The sequence below is a fragment of the Astyanax mexicanus genome, chromosome 5 (assembly GCF_023375975.1).
Source record: "Astyanax mexicanus isolate ESR-SI-001 chromosome 5, AstMex3_surface, whole genome shotgun sequence".
Taxonomy (NCBI): Eukaryota; Metazoa; Chordata; class Actinopteri; order Characiformes; family Acestrorhamphidae; genus Astyanax; species Astyanax mexicanus.
Window position 1 is genome coordinate 48,679,207 of NC_064412.1, and position 25,180 is coordinate 48,704,386.

Below are 25,180 nucleotides of genomic sequence, written 5' to 3' on the forward strand. Positions count from 1 at the left end.
TTTTGGGGTGAGTTTGGAGTGAGTATGGGGGTGAGTTTGGAGTAAGTATGGGGGTTAGTTTAGGTCAATTTTAGGGTGAGTTTGGAGGTAGGTTTAGAGTGAGTATAGGGGTTAGTTTGGGTTGATTATGGGGTTTAGAGAAGTGAGTTTGAGGATGATATTACCGTGTGTGTTTTTTAGCGTGTATTTAAGCATTTTTATCAGGTGAGCTGTTTTTGTTCTGTCTTGCTGAGAAAATGCCAAAAGCTGGCATCAAAGTTAAAGCTGCTGCATTAAAGAAATTAAAGTATAAAACATTATTTATTTATCTGTCCAAATATCTATAATTTCAGGACAAATTATGACAAAACATAACAAAACTTTAAATTCATAATTACAAAACCAGACATCAGTTTTGAAGGCCAGATTCAACATCTCTATTAATATCAAACTTAAGCTCCTGGACCGCCACTTGCTGTGAGTCACAGACCGCATCTGGGTCACGATCGGGTTGAGCTGGGAGGCCGCACACACACCATGTTATTAGTGGTCAGACTGGGTTAATGGAGATATTTAACAGTTAATATCTGGCCTGAAGGACTGCTGACCTTTTGACTGAGGGAACGTCTTATGCTTAGGAGTGAGCAAAAAAAGAAATGAGACACTGGCAAAACCGTTTCACTAGATTAGATTTAAGATTAAACCCAAGATTAGAATTACGGTGGCTAAAATAATCCAGATGAAAACATTCCCTATATATTTTCTGTTAGGTTTGGCCATTTTGGTCATGCCTAGTCAACAACCTCGGTCAACTATGTTCATACTGGATGTCTAGCTTGGTCAGGTTAATCCAGCTTTTAGAGCAGCTAAAGCATCAAATAATGATCAAATAGAAGACATTGGACATTGTGAAGATTTGATTGCATCACATGAGCATTAATGAGATCATGGATGGTCACTATCCACCTCATCCACAAGTCCCACAAATCCCAAAAGTACATCCCATCTGTGTGTGTGTGTGCAAGGACGGATTAAGGACTATCCCTAATAGTCAGAGGATCCTTCAAATGGATGGCCCATCGCAAAATGTTTTGGGCCAGGGCCCCCTGACCTCAAGGGCCCCTGGGCACTGGCCCCACTGGCCCGGTCAGTAATCCAGCCATGTGTGTGTGGGTATGTGTTATACCCGTTATTTTCACTCTCTGCTCTCTTGACGGAGGTGCGGAGCTCCTGGTTGGAGGTGTGGATGGCCTCCTTCTCCCGGCTCTCGTTCCCCAGCGCTCTCCTCAGCTCCAGGCTCTCCCTCCTCCCCGCCTCCCGCTCCTGAACACACTCCCGCAGCTCAGCCCGAGCCTCCACCAGCTCCTTCCTCACACCATCCCTACTCTCCTCCACCTCCAACACAGACCTCCGCAATCGCTCCACCTGAACACAGTAGAGGAGAAGAGAACCAATGACATGATTATATTAAACAGACTAAGATGAGATAAGAAGTAGTAAGATAGACATAAGATAACGACGAAAAGAGAAAAAAACAAGAGATAAGAAATGAGCAGTAAAGAGATGCAATAAGAAGAGATAAGACTAGATAAGAACAGACAAGATGAGACATGGAGAAATGACATGACATATGACAAGAAAAATAGATGATAAGTAATGAGATATAAGAAAATGAGAACAAATGAAAAAAGAGATGAGAACACAGAAAAGATGATACAGATAGAAAAAATGACAAGAGATAAGAAGAAATAAAAAAATAGAAAATAGGAGAAATAAACAGAAGAGTTGGGAAAAGAAAGGTAACAAATGTGACAAGAGGTAGTGATTAGATGAGAGAATTGAAAAGAGAAGAGATAAAACATGATGACATGAGAAAGGATAAGAGAAAAGAAAAAAGCAGAGATTAGATAAGAGATTGAAGAGTTGAGAAGAGATGAGAATAAAAGATCAGATTAGATGAGAAAGTTAAAGAAAAGATAAAAAGAATGAGAAAAAGGTAAAGGTATCTAGAAAAAAAGACAAAAAGAGATACAGTGGCTTGCAAAAGTATTCAACCCCCTTGAGCTTCACATTTTGTCACCTTACAATCACAAAACTCAAATGTATTTTATTGAGATTTTAAGTGACAGACAAACACAAAGTATTGCATATGTGTGAAGTGGATGAAAATAATACCTGTTTTTCAAACTTTTTATCAAATAAAAATCTGAAAAGTGTGAGGTGCAAAAGTGTTCAGCCCCCTTTATTCTAAACCCTCTAAATAAAATCCAGTGCAAAATCTGATGTCACTTAATTAGTAGATAGAATCCAGCTGTGTGTAATGCAGTCTCAGTATAAATACAGCTGTTCTGTGAAGACCTCAGTGGTTTGTTAGAGAACACTAGTGAACAAACAGCATCATGAAGACCAAGGAACTCACCAGACAGGTCAGATATAAAGTTGTGGAGAAGTTCAAAGCAGGGTTAGGTTATAAAAACATATCCCACGCTTTGAGCATCCCAAGGAGCACTGTATGATCAATCCATCATCCAAAAATAGAACAAGGATTGGTAACACTTTACTTGGATGGTCCATTTGATGGCCTCTTTGATGCTCAACTGACATTCAACTAACATTCAACTACATGTCTATTAAATGCAAATGAAATTAAAGGTGAAAGTAAATGATTCTCTATTGAATATAACCCTACATTCAACTCTAACCCAAACGCTTATCTTAATATTTTAGGATTGGGTTTAGGGTTAGATTTTATGGTTGATTAAGGGTTAAGGTTAGGGTTAGGTGTAGGGTTCGATTTATGGTTGATTAAGGGTTAAGGTTAGGGTTAGGTGTAGGGTTAGGTTCTATTTTGAATCATTTACATTCAACATAGTGTTAAGTTAAACTTAATGGACATTCAATTCACTGTTAGTTGAATGTCAGTTAAGCATCAACAAGGCCATAAAAATGGACCATCCAAGTAAAGTGCTACCAAAGTATTTTACACCTGCAAACCTACCAAGTCATGGCCATCCACCCAAATTGACAGATCAAACAAGGAGAGCACTGATCAGAAAAGCAGCCAAGAGGCCCGTGGTCACTCTGGAAGAGCTGCAGAAATCCACAACTCTGGTGGGAGAATCTTTTTTACAGGACAACTATCATAAATCATGCTCCACAAATATTACCTTTATGGAAGAGCGTCAAGAAAAAAATCATTGTTAAAAGAAACAAAGAAACAATATGAATTCCTGTTTGCAGTTGCAGCAAACATGTGGAAGAAGGTGTTGTGGTCAGATGAGATCAATGTTGAACTTTCTGACCTAAATGCAAAGCGCTATATGGGGAGGAAAAGTAACACAGTAAGATGAGAAAAGATGAGAACAGAAAATGATTAGAGGAGAGGAGAAGAGATAGATAAGATGAGAAGAAAAAAGAAATTAGAAGAGAACAACCAAGATAGATAGATAGATAGAAGAATAGATTACATAAGGTTTGAAGGGGTAAAAAGAGATGAAAAGATATACAAAATGAAAGAAAATAAGATATACAGTAAGATGAGGAGAGAAGAGCTGATTATTGGAACAGGAGAATAAAGACGTGGTTTCTCTTCTCCTCAGTGTGATCCAGCTTTCTTAACAAGTTGATAATTTATTAGCTGAATTGTTGAACCGCATGCTGGAGATTAACTATGGGTTCTGTAATGGGTCTGGCAGCAGTTAGACATAAAATCACAATTTATTGTAATATTCATACGCAAATAAACACTTGCTGCCTGATTAATAGCTTTAAATTTAATGATTTTCAGGCGGCCTCCAAGTCGGAGCATCAGAACGTATTACACAGCTGCTCACTGCACCCTCAGAACCATCTCAGCTGGTTAACCACTGCGTTCTCATAACCATTTATACTGGACTGTAATGAGGGTGTTTAAGTCAGGCTGGATTACTGCTGTTCGGGGATGTGAGGAGTCCTGACAGCTGTATTCCATACGTGGCACGGGTTTACTGAGGACAGTCCTGCTCCACTTTCCATCTGAATGAAATGGAAACACAGCCTATTAGTAAAATTCCACTGCTCTGTTCCATTCAGTGCCTGAAGCGTGCGAGCATCCCGCTCCTCCCTGCAGATTCCCCACCTTTCAGCATAAGGAAATCAGTATGTAGTAGAAGATTAGAATATAAGAGTGAAAGGATACGTTTATTGGGGGAAAACTGTACTTTAATTGAAAGAAGGCTCTATTTTAGACCCTGTTGGAGCTTCTTGTCTGGATATAAGATGAGACTGAGATGGTTGGGTATGGAGGACTACATGTTCTGTATGGCATTCTGCAGCTCATTTACCCACAGATGTTGCTACAGCTGGGCCTATAGATCCTGCACTACACTCTCAATTTAAAGCTGAATCTGCGTCCCAGCTGCTTCCATAAATGCTGGATCAGTGATAAATCTGGAGACCAGGCAGGACTCTGGTGCAATCTGGTGGAGACATTCCTGGGAAACCCTTGCTGTGTGTGGGTGAGCATTATCCTGCTGGAAAATCCATATATCTGCAGGATGTCCTGCAGGACGTATCACTGAGCTGTTAGTGTCCCTTGTATCACTACTAGAAGTGACTGACTTTTGTATGCGATCCTCAACATACCTTCACAATAGCAGCTGAAGCACTGTGTTGCCCCAAAGCAAGGAGACTATTGAAACACTCACCATAAAGCCAAACCAACCGCCATCAGATCTAGGGGTGGGAATCACAGAGTATCATATATTTATTATACTCACAGAGTATAGTAATATTATCATGATACTGTATTGTAATGATACAATGCACACAATCAGGGGCGTAGCAGCAAATTCTGGGCCCTGTACACCCTCTATGTTAATGGGCCCCTATCCATGCCAGTAAACAAAGGAAAGTGAGCGAAAAAAAAAATCAGGATTTTCATGGGCCCCTCTCCCTACTCGGGCCCTGGGTAGTCAATTTTACCACAGTTAGTTCTGACCCTGCAATGTGATTGGCTGTGAGTGCTATTATCAGGCCGTAATGCACTGTAACCAAATTTCTCCATGTATTACTCCGCCACATACAGGTAACCTAGCAACGATGCAGCTCTAACCAGCCGAAAACAGCACAGCTGCTGTCAAAATGAATTACAGGGAGTATAATAAATCTATTATAAACATGCAAAAGGCGTGTGCTAATTCTCTTAATTATTCAGGTGTGTTTTGGGTGTAACAAAGTAAACCAATCAGTGTGCCAGACGTGGTATGACTTAAGCGCGTTCCTATCTTAAGAGCACTGTGCTTTGTGCAGCTCAGCAGAGTAACGAATGCTAACATATGGCTTTATAGATCTGTGTATTTCACATGTTTTTAAGTTTTAAAGAACTTACAGACAGCCTGAAACGCGAGAGGGCGTGGCAATGTGCTTTGATGTTTTTCAAATATAAAAAAATATAAGCAAATTTCAGTTAAATAATAGCGAAATGAAATAAAATAAATTTATCATTAATCAAAGCGCTTTTTTTTTCCCCAAAACTGACATCTGTCAAATTCTCAAACAGCAGAACATCTATATCTGCTAAAAACATTCCAGAAATTTACCTGAACACACCTCACTTCAGACCACCATGCTCATCGGCATTAAAATATTCCTAAACTCCAACTATTGAACTACTTTAACGCGGGGAGCGAGTGTTGAAAATAGACTGTTGATGGGGTGTAAGATAGCAATGAGTTTTCAAGTGTCTAGCAGTCAACGATCTCTCACCAAGAGATACACTACCCAAAAGATGCTTCTGAGAGCCTTTTTATAGAGACAGTGGAGGATGCATTTTACACTATCTTGTCGTAAGACCCATCGTCTAATCAGACCACACCTGTGATCACTTACATATTGGCCTGAGACATAACTGCATGCAGAATAGCAGCAATCCTGGTACTTTTTTTTTCAATGAACATACACACATATATATATATATATATATATATACAGTATATTAATCATATAATGTATATGATTAATGTATAGAAGGTGCAGGTGGGCTGTGTTGTCACACTTGCATTAGACTCGCTCTGGTTGTGGTTCCTCATCCATGAGAATGACCTACATTCTGGTAACGGTCTGGCAGGCGCTCATCACTTTACGGCACAGATTTTTGTGCCGCAGAAGCCAAAGAGCAGCCAGCAAAGAGAGAGAGGGAGGGGAGGGGAAAGAGAGCTTAAAAAGAGAAGGAGAAGAGAGAGAGAGGAGCAAAAGTGGGAGAGAGAGAGAGAGAGAACGAAAGAGAGGGATAATGAAAGGAAAGACAGAACAGGATCCAACCACTGCCGAGTACAGCAGCAGGATGGGAAACATCAGCCCTGTATGAGTGTGTGTTAAGTGTGTGTGTGGTAGGGGGTGTGTGTATGAGTGTGTGTGGCAGGGTGTGTGTGCATGAGCATGTGTGTGTCTAAGAAAGAGGATTTTTGTTAACAGGGCCACACAAGTAGTTTTCGTCTCATAAATCCAAATGTGAGAAAAATAATGCCGTACCACTCTGGCCCAGCCCGCCGGTTTACTCCATTGATATGGGAGGTGAATGGAGGAGGAGGAGGTGGAGGAGGGGGTTAGAGAAAGAGGAGGAGGAAGAGGAGGAGGTGTATGGCTTAGAAGGGTCAGGGTGTCAACTGTGTAGTGATTAAACACTCTGGACAGGAAAAAATAAACTGAAAGTAAATCTCATTGTTCGCAAATACGACTACACATATCTCTATTCTCAGCACTGTGTCTTTCTCTCCTTCATTCCTCCTTTTTGTCTTTTTACCTTAGACCATCTCTGACTATTCTCTGGCTTTTGCATTCTTTTGCAATTTCTTTTTACCACATTTAAAACTCTCATTTTGCTCTCTCTTCCTCACTTCCTCTCTCATTCACACTTTTTCTCTTTTACCTCAATTTCTTTCTGTCACTCTTCCTTTCTATCTCATTGTTTTTCTTCTTTTTTTCTATTTTACCTCGTTTTTTCCCTGCCTCTTTTAATCTCTCTTCTGCCTCTTTTATTGTCCTCTCTCATTCCTGCTTTTCCTTGTTTTCTTCACTTCATTTATGCCTCTTTCTCTTTCATTCTTCCTATATCTGATTTACCTTACTCCCTCGCTACCTCACTGCTTTGCTCATTCTCTCTATTTTTTCTTTACCTTACTTTCTCTCTCTCTCTCTGACTCTCCTCCTGAGCCTCAGAAGAGGCTTTGCCACTCGTTATCCCTTTTCCTTCTTTATCTTATTCTCTATCTGCTTCTTTTCTTTAGGCCCAATCGAATTTCACCCCTTGGCCCTACCACTTACCCTTACCCCTCTGTTTTGCGTGTGCATGACAAGGGCTAGGGGTGTCCCGATTCTTGTTAGGCTGGAGGGGTAGGTTAGGGGAAGGGACAGAGCTTTTTAGCCCTTCATACAAAATTTTTTCAGATGCAAACTGAGGGGTATCAGAACCACTGGTAAGATGTAAGTATTTTCCTTGTTAAAAGTTACGATTAGCATAGGGTGCCAAGTGGTCCAGCGGTCTAAAGCACTGCCACTATAAGCAGAAGGTCGCAGTTTTGAACCCCCACTCATGCAGCTTTGCCATCAAGCTGCCGGCGCTCAGAGGGAGCAAAATTGGTCCTGCTCCCTCCGGGTGGATAGATGGCGCTCTCTCCCCACATTACTCCTAGGGTGATATCCACAACACAGGGCGTCTGTGAGCTGATGTACCGGAACCGAGCCCCTGCGCTTTCCTCCAAGCGCGCTGGCTGCTCAGCAATGCTGCATCAGCAGCAGCTCAAAAAGAAGCGGTGTCTGGCTTCACATGTATCGGAGGAAGCATGTGCTAGTCTTCACTCTCCTGGTGTGTTGGGGCATTACAAGTGATAGGGGTGTTGGGTAACTAATGAGTGGGTTGGGTAATTGGCCGTGTAAATTGGGGAGAAAATGGGAAAAATTAGAAATAAAATTTATAAGAAAGCTCTATGATTAGCACTATTTTACCATAGTTCAATGTGTAGTTTCAATGTTTTATATCCAAATTTCTTATAACAAGCATAAAAAAGATTGCTAGTAGTTTGTCTCAGTAGCTAGTTAACTCGCTTACTTTTCTGTTCCACCTTAAATGATGCTGCAGCATTTAAGACAAAATATAAACAAAATAAAAGCTAATAAAAGCTAATTTCAGCTTCCCATCACAGAGGAATTAAGGAATGGACAATACCAATTCATTTCTGCACAACTTGCTCCCTTTTCTGAAGACATATCATCTCCTTAAGTTAACTAGTTAACCTGCAGCAGCTAGGTTGTTGAACTTGAGCGCTCCAGATGATGTATCAGATCTTAGTCTTAGTCTTAATTCTTAGAGAGAAGATTTCACTCTTTCCTCTTGTAACTCTGTTCCAAGGGGAAGGGTTACCCTCGAAAATAAGGGGTAGGGGCAAGTGGTAGGGCCAAGGGGTGAAATAGGATTGGGCCTTAATCCATTATTACTTTATTCATTTACCCTTACCCCTACCTCCATCACCGCACTTCCATACAGTATATCTGAGTCCTTAACCTCACTCACTACCTGCCTCTTTATCTCTTACTCTTTGCCTCTCTTTCCTTGCCTTTCCTCCTCCTGACTCATTTCCGGTCTGTGTATTTATCTTTCCTCCTTTATCTTGTTTCCTCTTTCCCTCTATCATTTTCCATTCTCTTCCTTTACCTTAGTAACTCTGACTCTCTACCCATCTTTTTCTCTTCTTCTCACCTTTACTTCACTTCTTCTGAGTCTTGAGGGAGTCTCGCTCCCTCTCTTTACCCGTCTCATTCTTCCTTTTCTTTCTTAACATCAATCTCTCTCTCTCTGACTCTTTCAGTCTCTCATCCTCTGTCACTATATACCTCCTTCTATTCTTTTTCATTTTATTACTTCCCTCTAACAGTTACACCCCATGCATTCTCTCTTTCCCTCTATATCACTTTTCTATGCTCTTTCACTCCTTTTCCAATCCTTTTACCTTCCCACCACTGATCTCTCTCGCTATTTCTCTGCCTATCTTTCACACACTCTCTCTTCTACCTCTCTCTTTCACTCTTTCTTTCACCTCTCTCTTACACACTTTCCCTCTTCGTCTCTTTTACACTCTCCTTCACAATCTCTTTCTCTTCCCCCTCCCTCCCTCTCTCTCTGTCTTCACCCTCTCTCTTTCTTTCACACTCTCTCTTACACATTTTCCCTCTCCATATCTCATTCACTATCTCTCTCACATACCCTCTCTCTTTTTCACACTCTCTCAAACACTCTCTTTCTGTCTCTTTCACACTCTCTCCTTCATCCCTCCTTCTCTCTCTCTGTCACTCTTTCTCTTTTTCTCTCTCTTTCACTCTCTTTCTTTCACATTCTCTGGTACACATTCTTGCTCTCTCTTTTTTTACACTTTCTTTTACACACTCTCTATCTCTTCTCCCTTTCTCTCTCTCTCTTTCACTCTCTTTCTTTCACATTCTCTCTTACACACTTTCCCTTTCCATATCTCATTCACTCTTTCTCTCTCACATACCCTCTCTCTGTCCCTCTCTCTTTTTCACTCTCTCTTTCACACTCTCTCAAACACTTTCTTTCTGTCTCTCTTTCACAATCTCTTTCTCTTCTTCATCCCTTCTTCTCTCTCTCTGTCACTCTTTCTGTCTTTCTCTCTCCTTCACTCTCTTTCACATTCTCTGTTACACATTCTTGCTCTCTCTTTTTTACACTTTCTTTTACACACTCTCTATCTCTTCTCCCTTTCTCTCTCTCTCTCTTTCACTCTCTTTCTTTTGCACTTTTTCTTACAAACTTTCCCTCTCTCTTTTACTCTTTCTCTAACAACACCCTCTTTCTTTCACTCTCTTTCTTTCATACACTCTCCTGCACACTCTCCCGCTCCGTCTCTCTCTCTCTCTCTCTCTCTCTCTCTCTCTCTCTATCTCTGTTCTGGTGGTTTGGGACTGTGTGGCAGGGGAGAAAAAAAATCAAACACAAGACAGAGACACCAAGCCACACACACACACACACACACACACAGTAAATGTAAGTCTAGGGCTCCCGCTGGTCTCTGGCTGTGATCGGTGGTGACGGTGAGCAGATCTGACCGCAGTCACCGTGATGAGCGTGGTCTGATTCTGCGGCGCAGCGCGGCGGAGCGTTCAGACTAATAAGACATATCACTGCTCTGACTCACCCACACACAAACACCCAGTGTTGACCAATCCAACCGGTGGCATTCTGGGCATATTTAACAGCAGCTGAGCCGTGCCAACATCAACAGTGCGCGGTGGTAAATGCCTCTCTCCAGTGCCCCTTCGAATTGGTCCAAACCGGGCACCCACAGGCCACACGCTGCCTTCGGGGCCCGTTCCTCCTGCCAATGCAAATAATCCCGCCTCCCAAGATGATAAATATTTGCTTCTCTGGCCAACACAGCTTTTTTTTTCTTATTTCTAAAGACAATAGTGCTGAATTAATGCAGTGATGAGATGTGTGATCTGTGATGGGCGGTCGAGGTGGTCCCACCTCCTGCTGAGCTTCGTGCCGCTGCAGAGACAGCTCTCTGATCTGATCGCTCAGCCTCTTCTCTGAGATCTCCCGCGAGCTCAGAGACTCCTCGAAGTGCAGACGCAGCTGCTGCAGCTCTGACTGCAGGCTGGCCGCTGTGTCCTGAAAAAAGAATGAAAGGGGTATAAAGAGCTTTTTTATGCATATTTTAATGCAAAACTACTGTTTATCTGCTTAATGTAACATACACAACACAACACAAAGTATTGGGACACCTACTTATTCAAGCTATTAAAAAAATAGCTTATCCTGCTTTTCTTAACCTTTTTTCTGTCCAGAGAAGAATTTCTGCTAGATTTTTGAGCATTTAGAATGTTAGATGATCAATACCCTTAGTTTAAAATGATTGAGCTCAGTGACAGAGTACACAGTTCCACTGCTCCACAGCTCCATATTGGGGGGCTTTATACCTCTCTATAGCTCACACCTAGGCATTAGGCATGGTCCCAACAGGTGCATGTTTAATTACTTTCTAAAGATAGTCCTATTCTATTGGCAAGACTTCTCTACAGTAAAGGATACATCATATTTTTTGCCAAAATATTGAAACACCCATTGTAATGAATGCATTCAGCTATTACAAATTGCACCCATTGTTGACACTGATGTTTACTCTTTTCAACTCTCTGGAGCAGATAAACAATCATGAACCTGTTGGCACCATTCCTAATGGCAGGTAGAGCACTAGAACTCTACTCTGTGTTGTTTGGAATGATGGCGCTCCATCCAATACTGGATGGGATGAGTTGGGGAGAGACTTGGGGAGATACAGTTATTCCAACAAAATCACGATACACTCTTTTTAATGTACTTGATTTTAGAAGAAAAACAATAAAAGTAGTATTAATGGGAGTGTTATACCTTGTCCTGTTCCTGTTTGTTCAGAAAGTCTCTGCGCATGCGCTCTGTCTCCAGGGCAGTCGTCTCGATGTCCCGCTGCAGTGAGAGAATCCGTTCGGTCAGGACCGTCTTCTCCGCCTCCTTCTTAGAAAGAGCCTGTCCAACAAATCATCCATCAGCATGATCAGATTCCACCAGTGATACAGTCTGTGGGCCCTATCACACACTCACGATGCTCTGTGCTAACTTACAGTCTGTCAGCAGTGTATTTTCATGCTTTGAACCCGTGATGTTAAAATAGCGTGTGAGTGTAGAAATATATCTACACAGATGAGCGTGGTGGTCTGGAAGTGAGGTGTGTTCAGGTAAATTTCTGGCATGTTTTTATCTTGGTGGCAGAAAACACTGACTGATTTAAACCCTGACAACAGTCAACAGTCACCCGTTTATATCTATCTTAGATTAATAAAATAGGTATAGACAAGTGACTGCTGACTTAGATAAATAAGCTACGCTGTTAAAATATCAACTTACCAAAGTCAGAAAAAACCTGGATCTTAATGGTAAGTAAAACTCTACTTGGTTTATTTCCTGTAATGCCCATGATTAATTAAGAAAATTAGTACATGCCTTTTGCTCGTATTGCGCTGCGCAAGGCAGGCTTCTTGTGATTTCACAATACCAAAAACACAGTGACACACACTAAATCCAGCTACTTCCTGGATTGGGGGCTCAGCTAAAAATGGCTAAAATATGGCCCTGTAACTCAAATAACAGACAGATAGATATCTGTAATACAGTTTATACTAGTAGAAATACTAATACTTGTTTTCTAGTAATAATATACATTCTGACTAATCACATGACTAGCACCACATATACTTGTAATGTAATTATGACTAGTCATATGTTACCATTTTACCACTGACCTATTATAACAAATTTACTACTAAAAATATATATATTTTTTTTATTCTAATAGACATTATAATTCTAGATACATTATCTCCACTGCAATGCTGACTATTAAAAACTGTAGTTTTGATATCAATTATACAGACACATGCCAAGGCCAGGTCTGTATAGAACCCTGAAGGGGGATTTCCAGTTATATACAGATCCCTCACTGGAGGATTCTGACAATAGTTTAAGATCTGAAGAGACTCATGTGAGATCATACAGGAAAGAAGGTGTTGGGTGTATGGTAAAACCAGCTGCAGTACTTGGATACTGTTCTGAATTTTACTGCATATGATAAATCATACATAAATCATAATAAGATTAAAACAATGTCATCCATTACAAGATGATTACTTACAAAATCATCACCTGCAGTTTTGCATTTTGTGAGTTTTAGTCAAATAAATTATTTTAACCTATTAACATGCCTGTATACAGGCTACTGGTGTGGGTGATACAAAACCCTTTTTCTCTCCAGTATAATAACTTATTTACACCCTGAAAATTTGAGGGCTTTGAAATCTCCTTCAGGACAGTTGGAGAAGCAGCCTGTTCACTCTGTACACCGTTTAATAATTCCAGTAACAGGAATCAACCCAAATTCAGATTTTTTGAAAATAGACGTAAAAAACTAGACAAGCATAATGAAACTAAAGGTTTGGAGGACGTGAACTGAGGACGTGATTTGTATTCAGGAAAAAAGTTTAGGAAAGAGCCAATTTAATATTTTAATTAATTAAATAGAAAATAAACAACTATATTATAATCTACTGTTAGCCATTAATAATGTACAGCATATACACACTATTTAATACATTTACCCACACACACTCTACACATAAACACACACCTGCTGTTTGTGGCTCTCGGCCTGCAGCAGGCTGTCTGTGCAGTGCTGCTGCGCTCTGGCCAGCTCCTCCTGCAGCTGCTGAAGATCAGTGCGACTGCGCAGACGCAGCTCCTCATACTCCACACGCAGCTGCTCCTCAACCTGCTCCCTCTGCGCAGTCAGCGCCAGCCGCACACTCTCCTACACAGAACAGGTGCACAGGTCTCCTTTACTACAGGCTCCTCCCACTGCTTTAACCACACCCCACCTAAGCTGATAACTACACACCAAGTCATGAGACAGCAGTGTGTAAACTGATTATGAAGTGTTATCTCAGGGGACAGCTTGGAAATGCCCACTTCTGTATAAGTTATGAGGTATTATCTTGTAGATGAGGTTGATTGAACTCTGATTAAGAGTGTTCATGGTAAGGCCAGGTGAATTATGGGAGTTGGAGTGAGGTCTGATAGTTGTGTTTTGGGTATTTAACATTTTTGCATCCACAGTGTTACATGCTTACTGGAAATACACCATAGAACAGGGGTCGGCCAGATGTGGCCGGCAAGCATGAAACATCTGGCCCGTGAGGTTGTTTGAACTATAGTAAACGATAATGAAAAAAATAAATAAATAAAAAGCTTCTCTGGTGAGCTTTTGTTTATATTCCTCCCCTGTTTCTCTGTTGCGCTCGGCGTGACTTTTCTGCCCGTTCTCGTTTTTCGCCCGTTCTTCCAATTCACTAGCTGGCAACATGGTTTCGATCCCGTCTGAGGAGCAGTGTGTTCTTTATTAATTATTTTCCTTTTTCTTGTGTTTACCTGCTTTGAGATCAACTGTTCTGCAGTTGGATTCAACAACCCTCTGGGCTGGAGAGCTACTAGTCTGTAGCACTCCATTAGACTATTTCCATTACATTTTTTTTTTATGGCACGCCACGTAATGGCTTGGAAAATATGCCATATAAGGTTAATATTACCATTCACACTTAAATATCTGCTCTTTTATTATTATGAAGTTCTACATTTGATATATGGTCCATGCATTTTTAACGAATACCAGGCATTATTGCTTACATCACAATACATACTCATATCACTGTTATCAACATCATACGCGAGTCAGCAGCTGTAAATTTGATGGCATGTGCGTATATGTGTGCGTAAAGACCAGATTAGATCTGAACCAAGAATCCCAGCTGTGCAATAAGGTTCATAATGTGAACAATATGTCGAAAATATTTGTGGACACCACTTCTATTGAATGTGCATGCTAATAGAATAGGATTCTATTGAAAAAAAAATCAGATAAGACACCATGCTTAATGCCATGAGCTATAGGGGCGTATAAATCCCCTAGTACTGAGCTGTGTAGCTGTGGAACTGTGTTCTCTGTAAAGATGGAGCTCCTTTAAAAATCCTGACCTTACTAATGCTGCTCTTGCCACTGGATGCAATCCAATCTTTAAAGCAATGCTCCAAAATTGCTCAAAAAAGATCTAGGAGAAAAACCTTTACTTCAATAAAAGCAGGACATACTCTTTTTTATAGGATTTTTAATACCCTCGATTTCAGAAGAACTAATGAATGACCAGGTATCCCAACACTTTTGCCCATATAGTGTATTTATTAGCAATCACTCAGGATCTAATAAAAATATTTTTTTGCATGGATTATTAATGTAAAACTGCAGTTAGCATCCAGGGAAGGATTTCTACTAGATGTTGGAACATTAATGTGAGGATTTGATGGCATTCGGGGGCACAACAAAAGTATTGGACGAAGCTCCATCATTCTTAAGAACACAGTGCCTCTGCTCCACAGCTCAATACTGAAGGCTTCATAATAGCGCATGATATTGTACAAAAATATATACTGAGATACAGTATCGTGTTATTCTGTTATATACAGTATATTGCAATACAAAAAAAATATGAGAATAAACAGTATGTTTGTCAATGATTTAATATGTCATGATATTAAAAATGCAATCTGTGTATTAGTGATTGGAGTTACATATGTGATACTGAGTAGATTGCAGCTGTAATCTGGTAGATATTGTTATTTAAAATTTGAACAGTGTGAATATTTATTTGTGTCAAGCTGCAAAAAAGCTGTGTAATCTGTGTAAAAGTGTAATTTGATGTCAATATTGCAATGCAACAATGATACAAAAACAATACCATATTTTTTACACTATAAGGTGCACTTAAAATTATTTAATGTTCCCAAAAATCTTTAGTGCGCCTTATAATCTAGTGAATCTTATGTATGAATTCTACCAGTCAGGATGTAAGAAGCAGTAAAGCCACTCCCCTGAAGTACAGCTTTATACAGGAGTTCAGTTCAGTTCTTCAGCACCAGGGTTGGAGCATTATTAGCATTAGCTGGTAACCGCTATTTACCCATTCACAGGGGACTATATTGGCCTGTAGCTTGCTGCTAACCCGGGCTAGCACTGCTGGACCAGCATAAGCATTAGCCGCTAACCACCCTAGCTCTTTCATCGTTCAGAGGTGAGTATATCGGCCTGTAGCCTCCTTCTAAGCCCGGCTAGCACTGCTGGAGCAGCATTAGTATTAGCCACTAACGCGCTTGCTCTTTCATCGTTCAGAGGCGAGTATGTCACACTGTAGCCTGCGCGTTCATCATGTTAAAACAAGCTGTGTGGGATGGACCAATAGCTAATATCGCCCTGGCTTACCGGAACACTCAGGGTTCCTCGTTGTAGCGCTGCCGGGTGACATTAGCCGCTAACCGCTAGTGGTTAGCCGCTAATGCTTATGCTCCAGCCTTAGTGCTGGAGAAATTTGGGAATCGAAGTTTACTGTAAATAAACGGAAGGGATTTACTCACCCAAATATTCAGTTTTTAGAAGAGAAATCTGTGTAGATTAACATCCAGCGCTTGTTTGACTTGAAAAGAAAGTCTTTTTTTATTACAGTTTTGTTTACTTGTTGCCAAGTTCTCTATAGGGACTTGACAAGCTCTATATGTCATCTCAAAAATGCTACATGCTATATTTATAACAAGGGGTGTCCATAAATGTTTGGACAGCCTGACAGTGGTACCTTGTCCTTGCGTTCAGCTTCTAGCTGTTCCTGGTGGCTCTGTTGGGTGCTGGCCAGCGATCGCTGGGCATTCCTCTCAGCCTGGGTTAGCTTCAGCTCCAGAGCCTGTCTCTCCAGCAGGGCCTGGGTCACCTGCTGCTCGAGTTCACTCTGGATACGGGACACCTCACCTGTAAACACAAACACACAGATTCTAGCCAGTTACACACACTCCCTCAGCGGGACTGTCCTGAAACACATGGTCCGGATGGGTCCAGATGCTGGGAACGTATGATTTCATAGCGCTCGTCTGAATTATCATTACGCAACGAGCACTGACAGTACTGACACATAAATACTATATTATGTGGATGCTCTCCACGCTGAGCTCCGGACGAGCGAGCCGCTGACCTCTCAGACCAGCTGTTCCCGAGCTCTGGGCTAATATATTGGCCCCGTGTGGGCTGTTGGAGGGGCCCGCGGCCGGACGGCCCGGCCCAGCGGCGGTGTGACGAGGGGAGGAGCCCCCCGGGGAACGTACTCACGTGTCAGAGCCTCATTAGCCTGCTGAAGACTGCCTCGCTCTCCCTCCAGCCGAGAGAGGTCGGCCTCCAGCGCTGAGATCTGCTCCTGCCCATCAAACACAGCCGACTCCAGAGACTCCCACTCCACCCTAAGAGAGAGAGAGAAAAAGAAAGAGAGAGAGAGAGAGAGAGAGAGAGAAAGAGAGAGAGATTATTGGGACACCTGTTTATCCATTGTTTCTACTGTCCATAGAAGATTTTCTGCAAGATTTTGTATTTGTAGTATTTCTGATGGAATTTCATTTCATTTAGGAACAAGAGTGAAGTTAGTGAGGTCAGGATGTTGCATACTGGGCCTTTTCCAGCTACAGTATTTGGGGCCCCCAATCAGAATGGATTATTGAAGTCTCATATTTTGCCGGCTGCAGGAATGACGAACCTGGCTGTTAAGCTACTGTCAGCAACTACAGTGGTTGGACAATGAAACTGAAACACCTGGTTTTAGACCACAATAATTTATTGTCCCGACGGACAGTTCTGGTGGAAACAGGAGAGTTGAGGTGCACACTGAATTCTGCCGTGATTTGGTCAGCCGTGGTTTTATGCTTTTTGGATGCAATCCGGGTTAGCACCCGAACATCCTTTTCAGACAGCTTCCTCTTGCATCCACAGTTAATCCTGTTGGATGTGGTTCGTCCTTCTTGGTGGTATGCTGACATTACCCTGGATACCGTGGCTCTTGATACATCACAAAGACTTGCTGCCTTGGTCACAGATGCGCCAGCAAGACGTGCACCAACAATTTGTCCTCTTTTGAACTCTGGTATGTCACCAATAATGTTGTGCGCATTGCAATATTTTGAGCAAAACTGTGCTCTTACTCTGCTAACTGAACCTTCACACTATGCTCTTACTGGTGCAATGTGCAATTAATGAAGATTGGCCACCAGTCTGCTCCAATTTAGCCATGAAACCTCCCACACTAAAATGACAGGTTTTTCAGTTTCATTGCCAAACCCCTGAATTGAGTGTTTGTACTTTCCTGCATCACAGACCATCATAGAATTTAAAAGGGTGCTCACACAATTCTCCAATTCATCCCCAACTCTCCAATTTATCCCCAACTCTCCAATTCATCCACAACTCAAAAGTTTTAGATGGAGCTTCATCATCCCAGAAAACACAGTTCCACTGCTCCACATCTCAATACTAGGGGGCTTTATAGCCCACAGATGCATCAGCAATAGTTACAATGTATTAGTTACAAGTTTTTTAAATGCTTTTATCAGAAGATGTTTCCATAAACATCTAAACATGTAGTGTACTGAACTATTTATGCTATATACTCTGAGAATGTTTAGTTTTAAAATGGTAATATAATAGATACTGTAATCTCACAGTGTAATGCAAAACAGCATTGAATGTGGATGTGGAATCTGGATTTCTATCATATGCTGTCAGACGCTAGCCAGACGCTGCTGTCACCATCATTACCCCCCACTGCACTGTCCACTGTGGGTGGTAATATTAGTCTTCTATGGTGTATTCCTGGTACCCACGTGACACTGTGCATGGAGGAAGGTAAATACCTGCCTCCCATAATTCAAGCCAACTTGCCATGAAATGCTGGCCAGGGTTTGAAGGTGTGGGCATTCCCAAGCCATCCCCTGAGGTAACACTTCATGATCAATTTAAATGAATACATACTGAGGTCCCATGAATTTTGGCATGTTAGTGTGTAACTTGGCTGACTGCATACATTTAGAATAAATGGAAATTTGTACAAATTTCATTTTGGACCAAACCATGAGCTAAAAATCTCTTTTTTCTTTATTGCTCATGGACGTAAAACTGAGAAATAAATCAGAAAATAATCCTTCCTTTTAGGAACCACAGCAAGTACTTAGAATCCCTCACTGGCTGGCACTGGCTGGTATTACCATCACTCAGGAAGGGGTGAGGGATGGTAAAGGGATGGTGAGGGATGGTGTGGTCGTACTACAAACAGCAGAGAGCATGACTGACTCCGCCCCAAGTCTGAATAATGAGGCTCAGGATCATTAGGATGATTTTAATGATAGAAAAGGACCTATTGATTACGGAGTGAAACTCTCGACTACCAAACACAGTGACCTCACACAGCCTGCCAGCGCCCACAATCCAACACAAACACAAACACCCTGCCCACATTCACTTACTAATACACACATTGTACACACACACACTCAGGCTCACCGAGCGGCTGCCAGCTCCTGTGCCAGGGTCTTGGCCCGGCGCTGTTCTGCGGTCAGCTGGACGCTCAGGCCGGCCTTATCCCTGGCCAGCTCCTCCCGCTCTCGGCCGGTCCGCTGCAGAGAGGAGGTCTGGAGCTCGGATTCCCTCTGACAGACGCTCAGCTGCTCCATCAGTGCCTGCTTTTGCTCACTTACCTACAAACACAGAAATATGAACATACTGTACATACAGCTCTGAAAAAAATAAGAGACCACTTAAAAATGATGAGTTTCTAGATTCCTCTGGAATATAATCAAGAGGAAGATGGATGATCACAAGCCATCAAACCAAACTGAACTGCTTGAATCTTTGCACCAGGAGCAAAGGCATGAAGTTATCCAAAAGCAGTGTGTAAGACTGGTGGAGGTGAACATGCAAAGATGTATGAAAACTATGATTAAAAACCAGGGTTATTCCACCAAATAATGATTTCTGAACTCTTAAAACTTTATGAATATGAACTTGTTTTCTTTGCATTATTTGAGACTTAAAAGCATCTTTTTATTTTTTTTCAGACATTTCTTATTTTCTGCAGATAAATGCTCTAAATGACAATATTTTTATTTGGAATTTGGGAGAAATGTTGTCCATAGTTTATAGAATAAAACAACAATGTTCATTTTACTTAAACATAAACCTATAAATAGCAAAATCAGAGAAACTGATTCAGAAACTGAAGTGGTCTCTTAAATTTTCCAGAGCTGTATATGGCCAAAAGTATTGAGGCACCTGTGAACTTGTTTTCTAAAATTAAGAGTATAAAAAAAGAGTTTACCATGCTTTTTCTGAGGTAACTGTCTGTATATTTTTATTTACTCCGCTTTTGTTGCCTGCTTAAGACCCTGAACTGTGCTATAAAGACTCTATTCCTCAGCATGCACCCACACTGGACTTCCCTGATTCACATGATGCTACGGCGTTCCTGCTCTCCAATTTACTAATAGGCTTCACCTGCCCTCCCTAGTATATGTACCCACTAGTTTGTTCAGTTATTTGCTGAGTATTGAATCTAGTTTTCCTAGCTTTTCTATGACGTGTTTCTTTGTTTTGCCTTCTTCGTTATTGACCCTTTTTTTCATGTTTTTTCGTCTTTTACCATGCCCTTTCTATTGATTACCTGTTGCAGACTGTTTTTGTAATTTTGAACGTCTCTTTTGCCTTCTACCTTGTTTTGATGGATTGACTGTGTATAACCCTGCTTGCCTGACTACTCTTTTGTTATGTTGTTTACATTTGCTGCCATTCTGTTACTGATCTTTCCTCCCCCCAATTCCTGAAGGCCTAATTTTGTTAATTTCTTAATTTTTCATTTTTATCTGCAAATGTCTGACCCTGGTTTGGCCAGCGTGAGAGACTGCCTTCACTACAAACCCCCTAACACATTTCTCTGCTGGCTTAACATACGCCTGCAACCCATGCTCTCTCACTTCTGCCACAAAATATCAGATTTTTTGTTCTTTCGCAAGCACCAACATCCTCCTCAAATGGCACAGTTGGCTCTATAAATTAAACCATCCATTTACTCTCTAAATATACATAATAATTTTCTAATTGTTGCATTTAGAATAAGAGAACATTAAACCAATTTCCTTTTTGGGTAAAACTGCCTCTTATGGAGGAATTACAGTTTTTTTAGGGACAATTTCCGGTACCTTGCTGCCAGAACTGTTTTTTTTACATTTTACTGTCCAGTGAAGGGTTTCTATTGGATATTGGAACATTTGTGAGGGCAGGATGTTGGTTGATTACCGCCCACCTCATTTATCCCAAACTTATTAGATGGGGCTCCATCTTTTTAGCAATTGACCTCTCCATCCCACTCCTGGCATTAGGCATAGTACCAATAAATACCATAGGTTTGTACAATAGGTATCTGCTGCAGAGAGTCCTATTCTACTGGCAGTACTTTCTTCAGGGACTACACAAGCGATGTGTGTACATTTACACATCTTTGTCAGCAATAAGTCAAACTAGAAGTCGCTAGAAAAAGTTCAGTCAAATTTCATTACAATAAAAAACAACCCAAATCCACGTTAGATTAAATGTGAGTGAGCCTTCTGAACAAGCCGATGAAATCCTCGCTGAGATCGGACCATAAATCAAATCACCCTCGACACCCTGGAATTCCTCCACGTGTCCATCACTGTCAGTCACTGGACCAGAACCGTGAATGACCACACAGGAACCGGGCCAAACTGTTTACTGCATGCAGCCAAACAGAAGGTTGTCCAAATATTTTCCTGAAACTTGATGTTTTCCCTACTGAGAGAGTACTGATCCATTCACTACCAAGCAGGAGGAAAGTGAACAGCGTTTGCCAAACTCTCCACATCAAATTTACAGTATTGAAATGAGACGACTGCAAGAATTTTTAGGTTTCAGCCCACAGTGCTGGAGTTAGAGCTGTACATTGTGAATGAAAGATTTGATAGAATCATCATTAATTTTCATTAAACAAGTTTAAGCTAAACACCCGTATCTCCGTTGCCTCAGCGCACTGCATCAAGAACCAAACTTAACAACATCAGATAAAACCATATAAACAAGAGATTCCTGTACTAACCTTTATCACCAATACAGTACATCTCTACAATACAGAGTTACTATATTCACTAATACCACTTACAACTTTACTGTACACAACACAAGCCTTATATTCACCATGTCCAGAAGCTCCACCCACTTCTCTACTACAATACAGAGTTACTATATTCACTAATACCACTTACAACTTTACTGTACACAACACAAGCCTTGGCTGTGAAAGAAAAATGCCTGCTGTCTTGATCTGTCCACAATGTAGAATGTGTGGAGAATTTTGCGACTACAAAAAATGTTACAAACCTTCCTTAAGACAGGTTTGCAGGAAGAATGGCTCAAAATAAAACCTCTTCATTACTTGGTATTCTCAGTGACAAATGTTGTTTGGAATGTGCTGAACAGCAGGACTAAACAGCAGGAAGGGATGTATATATTAATAAATGAGGTGAAACTGACCTCTCTCAGATTTGGAGTTGTAAGAATTAAAAATGTGATTATTGTATGTTAACCTAGTTTCAAGTCAGAATGCAGACTGTCAGTAAAAATGAAAAATGTTATTATTCCTCTCTGTCTCGCACACGACCTACTGTCTGTAGTACAGACGAAAGTTCAGGCTGCTAATTTACGGCTCTCCTCACTCGTCCTCTCTCGCTGCATTATTACCTGTCTGTAATATCTATCTGCACTGTCTTACTCTTCGACTTTCGCACTTAAGAACCCCTCCACTCCCTCCGTCCAATTCCTAAAAGGCTAATAAAACACAGGCCCGGGCCAAGACTCATACTCAGAGCCCTCGGAGCGAGGTGTTGAGTAGCGTGGCAGATGCGTCCAATATCTCCCGTCGGCTTTTTAATGTGACTATGAGACGCGGCGGAGAGCAGCTGAGGGCTGTGAATCACCCCGGCTCGCGGGCCGCCGTGCACCCAGGTGTTCGGGGCGGCGGAGAGGGGCTGACCTGGGCCAGCTGCTCCAGAACCGAGCTCTTCTCCCGCTGCAGCAGGGTCAGCTCGGTGTCCAGGCCCGCTCGGCTCTCCTGCAGGAGGACGTGGGAGGCCTCCAGGGCTCGCTTTTCAGCAACAACGTCCATCAGCTCCTGCTGTATGAGGGCGAGCTCCTCTCGGGCTGCTGCTCGTTCAAGCTCGGCTTCACGTTTACGCTCGCTAAGCTCCGCCTTCTCGGCCTCCACCTGAGGATGAACACCAGAGGTCAGGTATTAGTGCAGAAGTAGGCAGTACTGAAGCTCCACCTGAAAATGATGGTGAATTTGAAGGCAACACAAATTGGAGCAATATGTCACAGAATGCAATACCACCTACTGTGCTGTCCACTGTGGGTGGTAATGCCTTCTAAATCTATTAGTACTTGTACTGTGACTTGTGCCAGGATGTTTTATATATATATATATATATATATATATGATGCACTGTACTGGAACACTACATTACATTGAATCTTGCAATAAAACAGTGTTCTAGTTTTTTGTACTAAAGGGAGGGGTCATTTTATTTCAGATTTGGGATTTTACATCGTATTCATGATCCTGGGTAATTTAAGGGAACAAGATTTTTTATACTTGCTCCTTCTGGCCTTATATGTACAGGTGCAGCTCAAAAATGATGTAATAGATGTATTACACACAGAGTGACCTATTTTAAGCCCTTTTAAGCATTTTTATGTCTCTCAGAAAATGTTAACATTATATATGACCAATTCATACTTTTGGCAGTGTGGGCAGCGTGCCAACTCCTGCTGGAAAATGAAATCTGCATCTCTATAAAAGTTGTTAACAGAGCTAAATACACTCTAATAACTACTGTATACTGTTGCATATGTCCTAATACAGAACCAACACCAAATAACCCACTAGAGTATCTACACTAGGATCTAAAACTGGATTATTAACTTCTAATGAGGAAAGTGTTTTATACCTGTAGCAGCACACGATTCAGCTCCACCTTGTCCTTAGCCAGTCCTTCACAGAGGGCGGCCATTTTTTCAAAAGAATCCCTGAGTCCCGCCTCCTCGCTCTGCAGCTTAGTGAGCGCCAGCTCCTGCTCGGCATTCTGGGCCTCGGCCTGCGGAAGAAGCAAACGTTAATGAACATACAGAACCAGTGCTAATAGAACAGTAATGGTAGAACAGGCCACACCACACATAGTGTACAGTGAGTGTATTGGACACAACCCTGGGGGTCTCCAGTGCTGAAAGTAATGGCTGTGGTGGGACCCACACTGCTTGTTTACCTTAATTTCCTTTTACACTACTTGTAATTCTGAATATTATCCAAATCATTTACTCAATAAAAACTGCCAGCCTAAATACTTTAACTCCACCCTCCTCTCTCTCTCTGCTTTTCTGATTAGTCAGCACAGCTTTTCACGGGGTCTTACAAGCATTCAGTGCTTTCAGTGCCTCTAGACAATGTTTAAAAACACTCTTAACCCTACGTTACCCTGAAGCTGAGTCACGTTGAGCTACTTCCGCCAATCTCGGAGAAGTCAAGCAGACGCAGCGCTGCGTGGAAAACTTCAAACGTTGCAAATAAGTAGAGTCTGTGCAGCCAATTCAAGGTCAAAGTAAACATTACTTCCAGTAATTCAGCAACGAGCTGGATGACTGACAGGAAAAAAAGAGGCATTTACACAGCGGATAAATAATGCATAAAATCTGCATAAACACAGTTTTATGACTGTGGGTCGGAGTGTGTTTCACGCAGCGGGAGAATACAGGTGAGAGCCCGTCTAATAACAACTCAGAACTCAGAACACGTGGCAGTGTGAACTACAGTCCTGAATTGCTGACTTAGTGCCTTTTCACATCTGAAATCCACAATAAAACTCATGTTTTTTGCCGTTGTCTACATTTAATTCAGCTATTTTTAGTAGTTTTGGCAGTTTAGTGAATAAGTGCGCTAAAGAACTTCAGAAGTCAGCATGCTGTCAAAACAGCGAGTTGCCTTTTCTAAAGCTGAATTATGCTGCCCTTCCAGAATCCAACTCCCTTCGAGTGCATGTTTGAATGTAACAGATTCCAATGGATTACTTTTTTTTCTGTATATATATATATATAAGGGTTAATCTACAGTTACAGTAGATACAGGAATCACCAGCACTGTAAACTCTTGTACCCATACTGCTGCGTGATGTGTCTGACAACCAAGGGGAGTTGCATTTTACTGCAACGCCTCTTCCTTTTTCTTCTTCTTTTGTTTATTGGGACATGATAGCCTAACTTAACTTCCTGTAATTGGTTTGAATCAAGTCTAAAAAATGTCTACAAAATATTTTCACTCTGCAAAAAAAACAGACCATGGTTCATTTAACCTTGAATCAGTCCACCTTTTTGGTCAGGACATCGGTTTCCTGTTTTGGTCCAGACCAAACATGGTAAGTGTTAAAGTATTCTTAATGACCAACCAGGTTGGTAAGCACATGAGCAATTACCAGGAATTATGGATTTATTGAAGTCATTTTCATAAAAAATCACAACCAAAGTTCTTCACCGCAGATTAGGGCTGGGAGATTAATCAAATTACTGTTTTAATACAATTTCAAAATTAAATAATCTAGACTTTAGATCATCTTTACATACAGAAGCTGCCAGGGGAAATCTCAGTAGATGGGCAT

General features: G+C 41.4%; 1 protein-coding gene across 1 annotated transcript in view; it reads right to left on the bottom strand.

Moving 5' to 3' along the window:
• Positions 1-25,180, bottom strand: part of crocc2 (ciliary rootlet coiled-coil, rootletin family member 2) — a 126,616-nt gene that overhangs the window by 26,691 nt on the left and 74,745 nt on the right. Inside the window, exons 16-24 of the mRNA XM_049479621.1 lie at positions 23,483-23,629; positions 22,510-22,740; positions 18,975-19,168; positions 16,761-16,888; positions 16,237-16,406; positions 13,191-13,370; positions 11,402-11,536; positions 10,499-10,642; positions 1,166-1,404 (exon numbers count right to left, since the gene is read on the bottom strand). Coding sequence (XP_049335578.1) covers positions 1,166-1,404; positions 10,499-10,642; positions 11,402-11,536; positions 13,191-13,370; positions 16,237-16,406; positions 16,761-16,888; positions 18,975-19,168; positions 22,510-22,740; positions 23,483-23,629 — 1,568 coding nt within the window. The remainder of the gene's footprint in view (positions 1-1,165; positions 1,405-10,498; positions 10,643-11,401; positions 11,537-13,190; positions 13,371-16,236; positions 16,407-16,760; positions 16,889-18,974; positions 19,169-22,509; positions 22,741-23,482; positions 23,630-25,180) is intronic.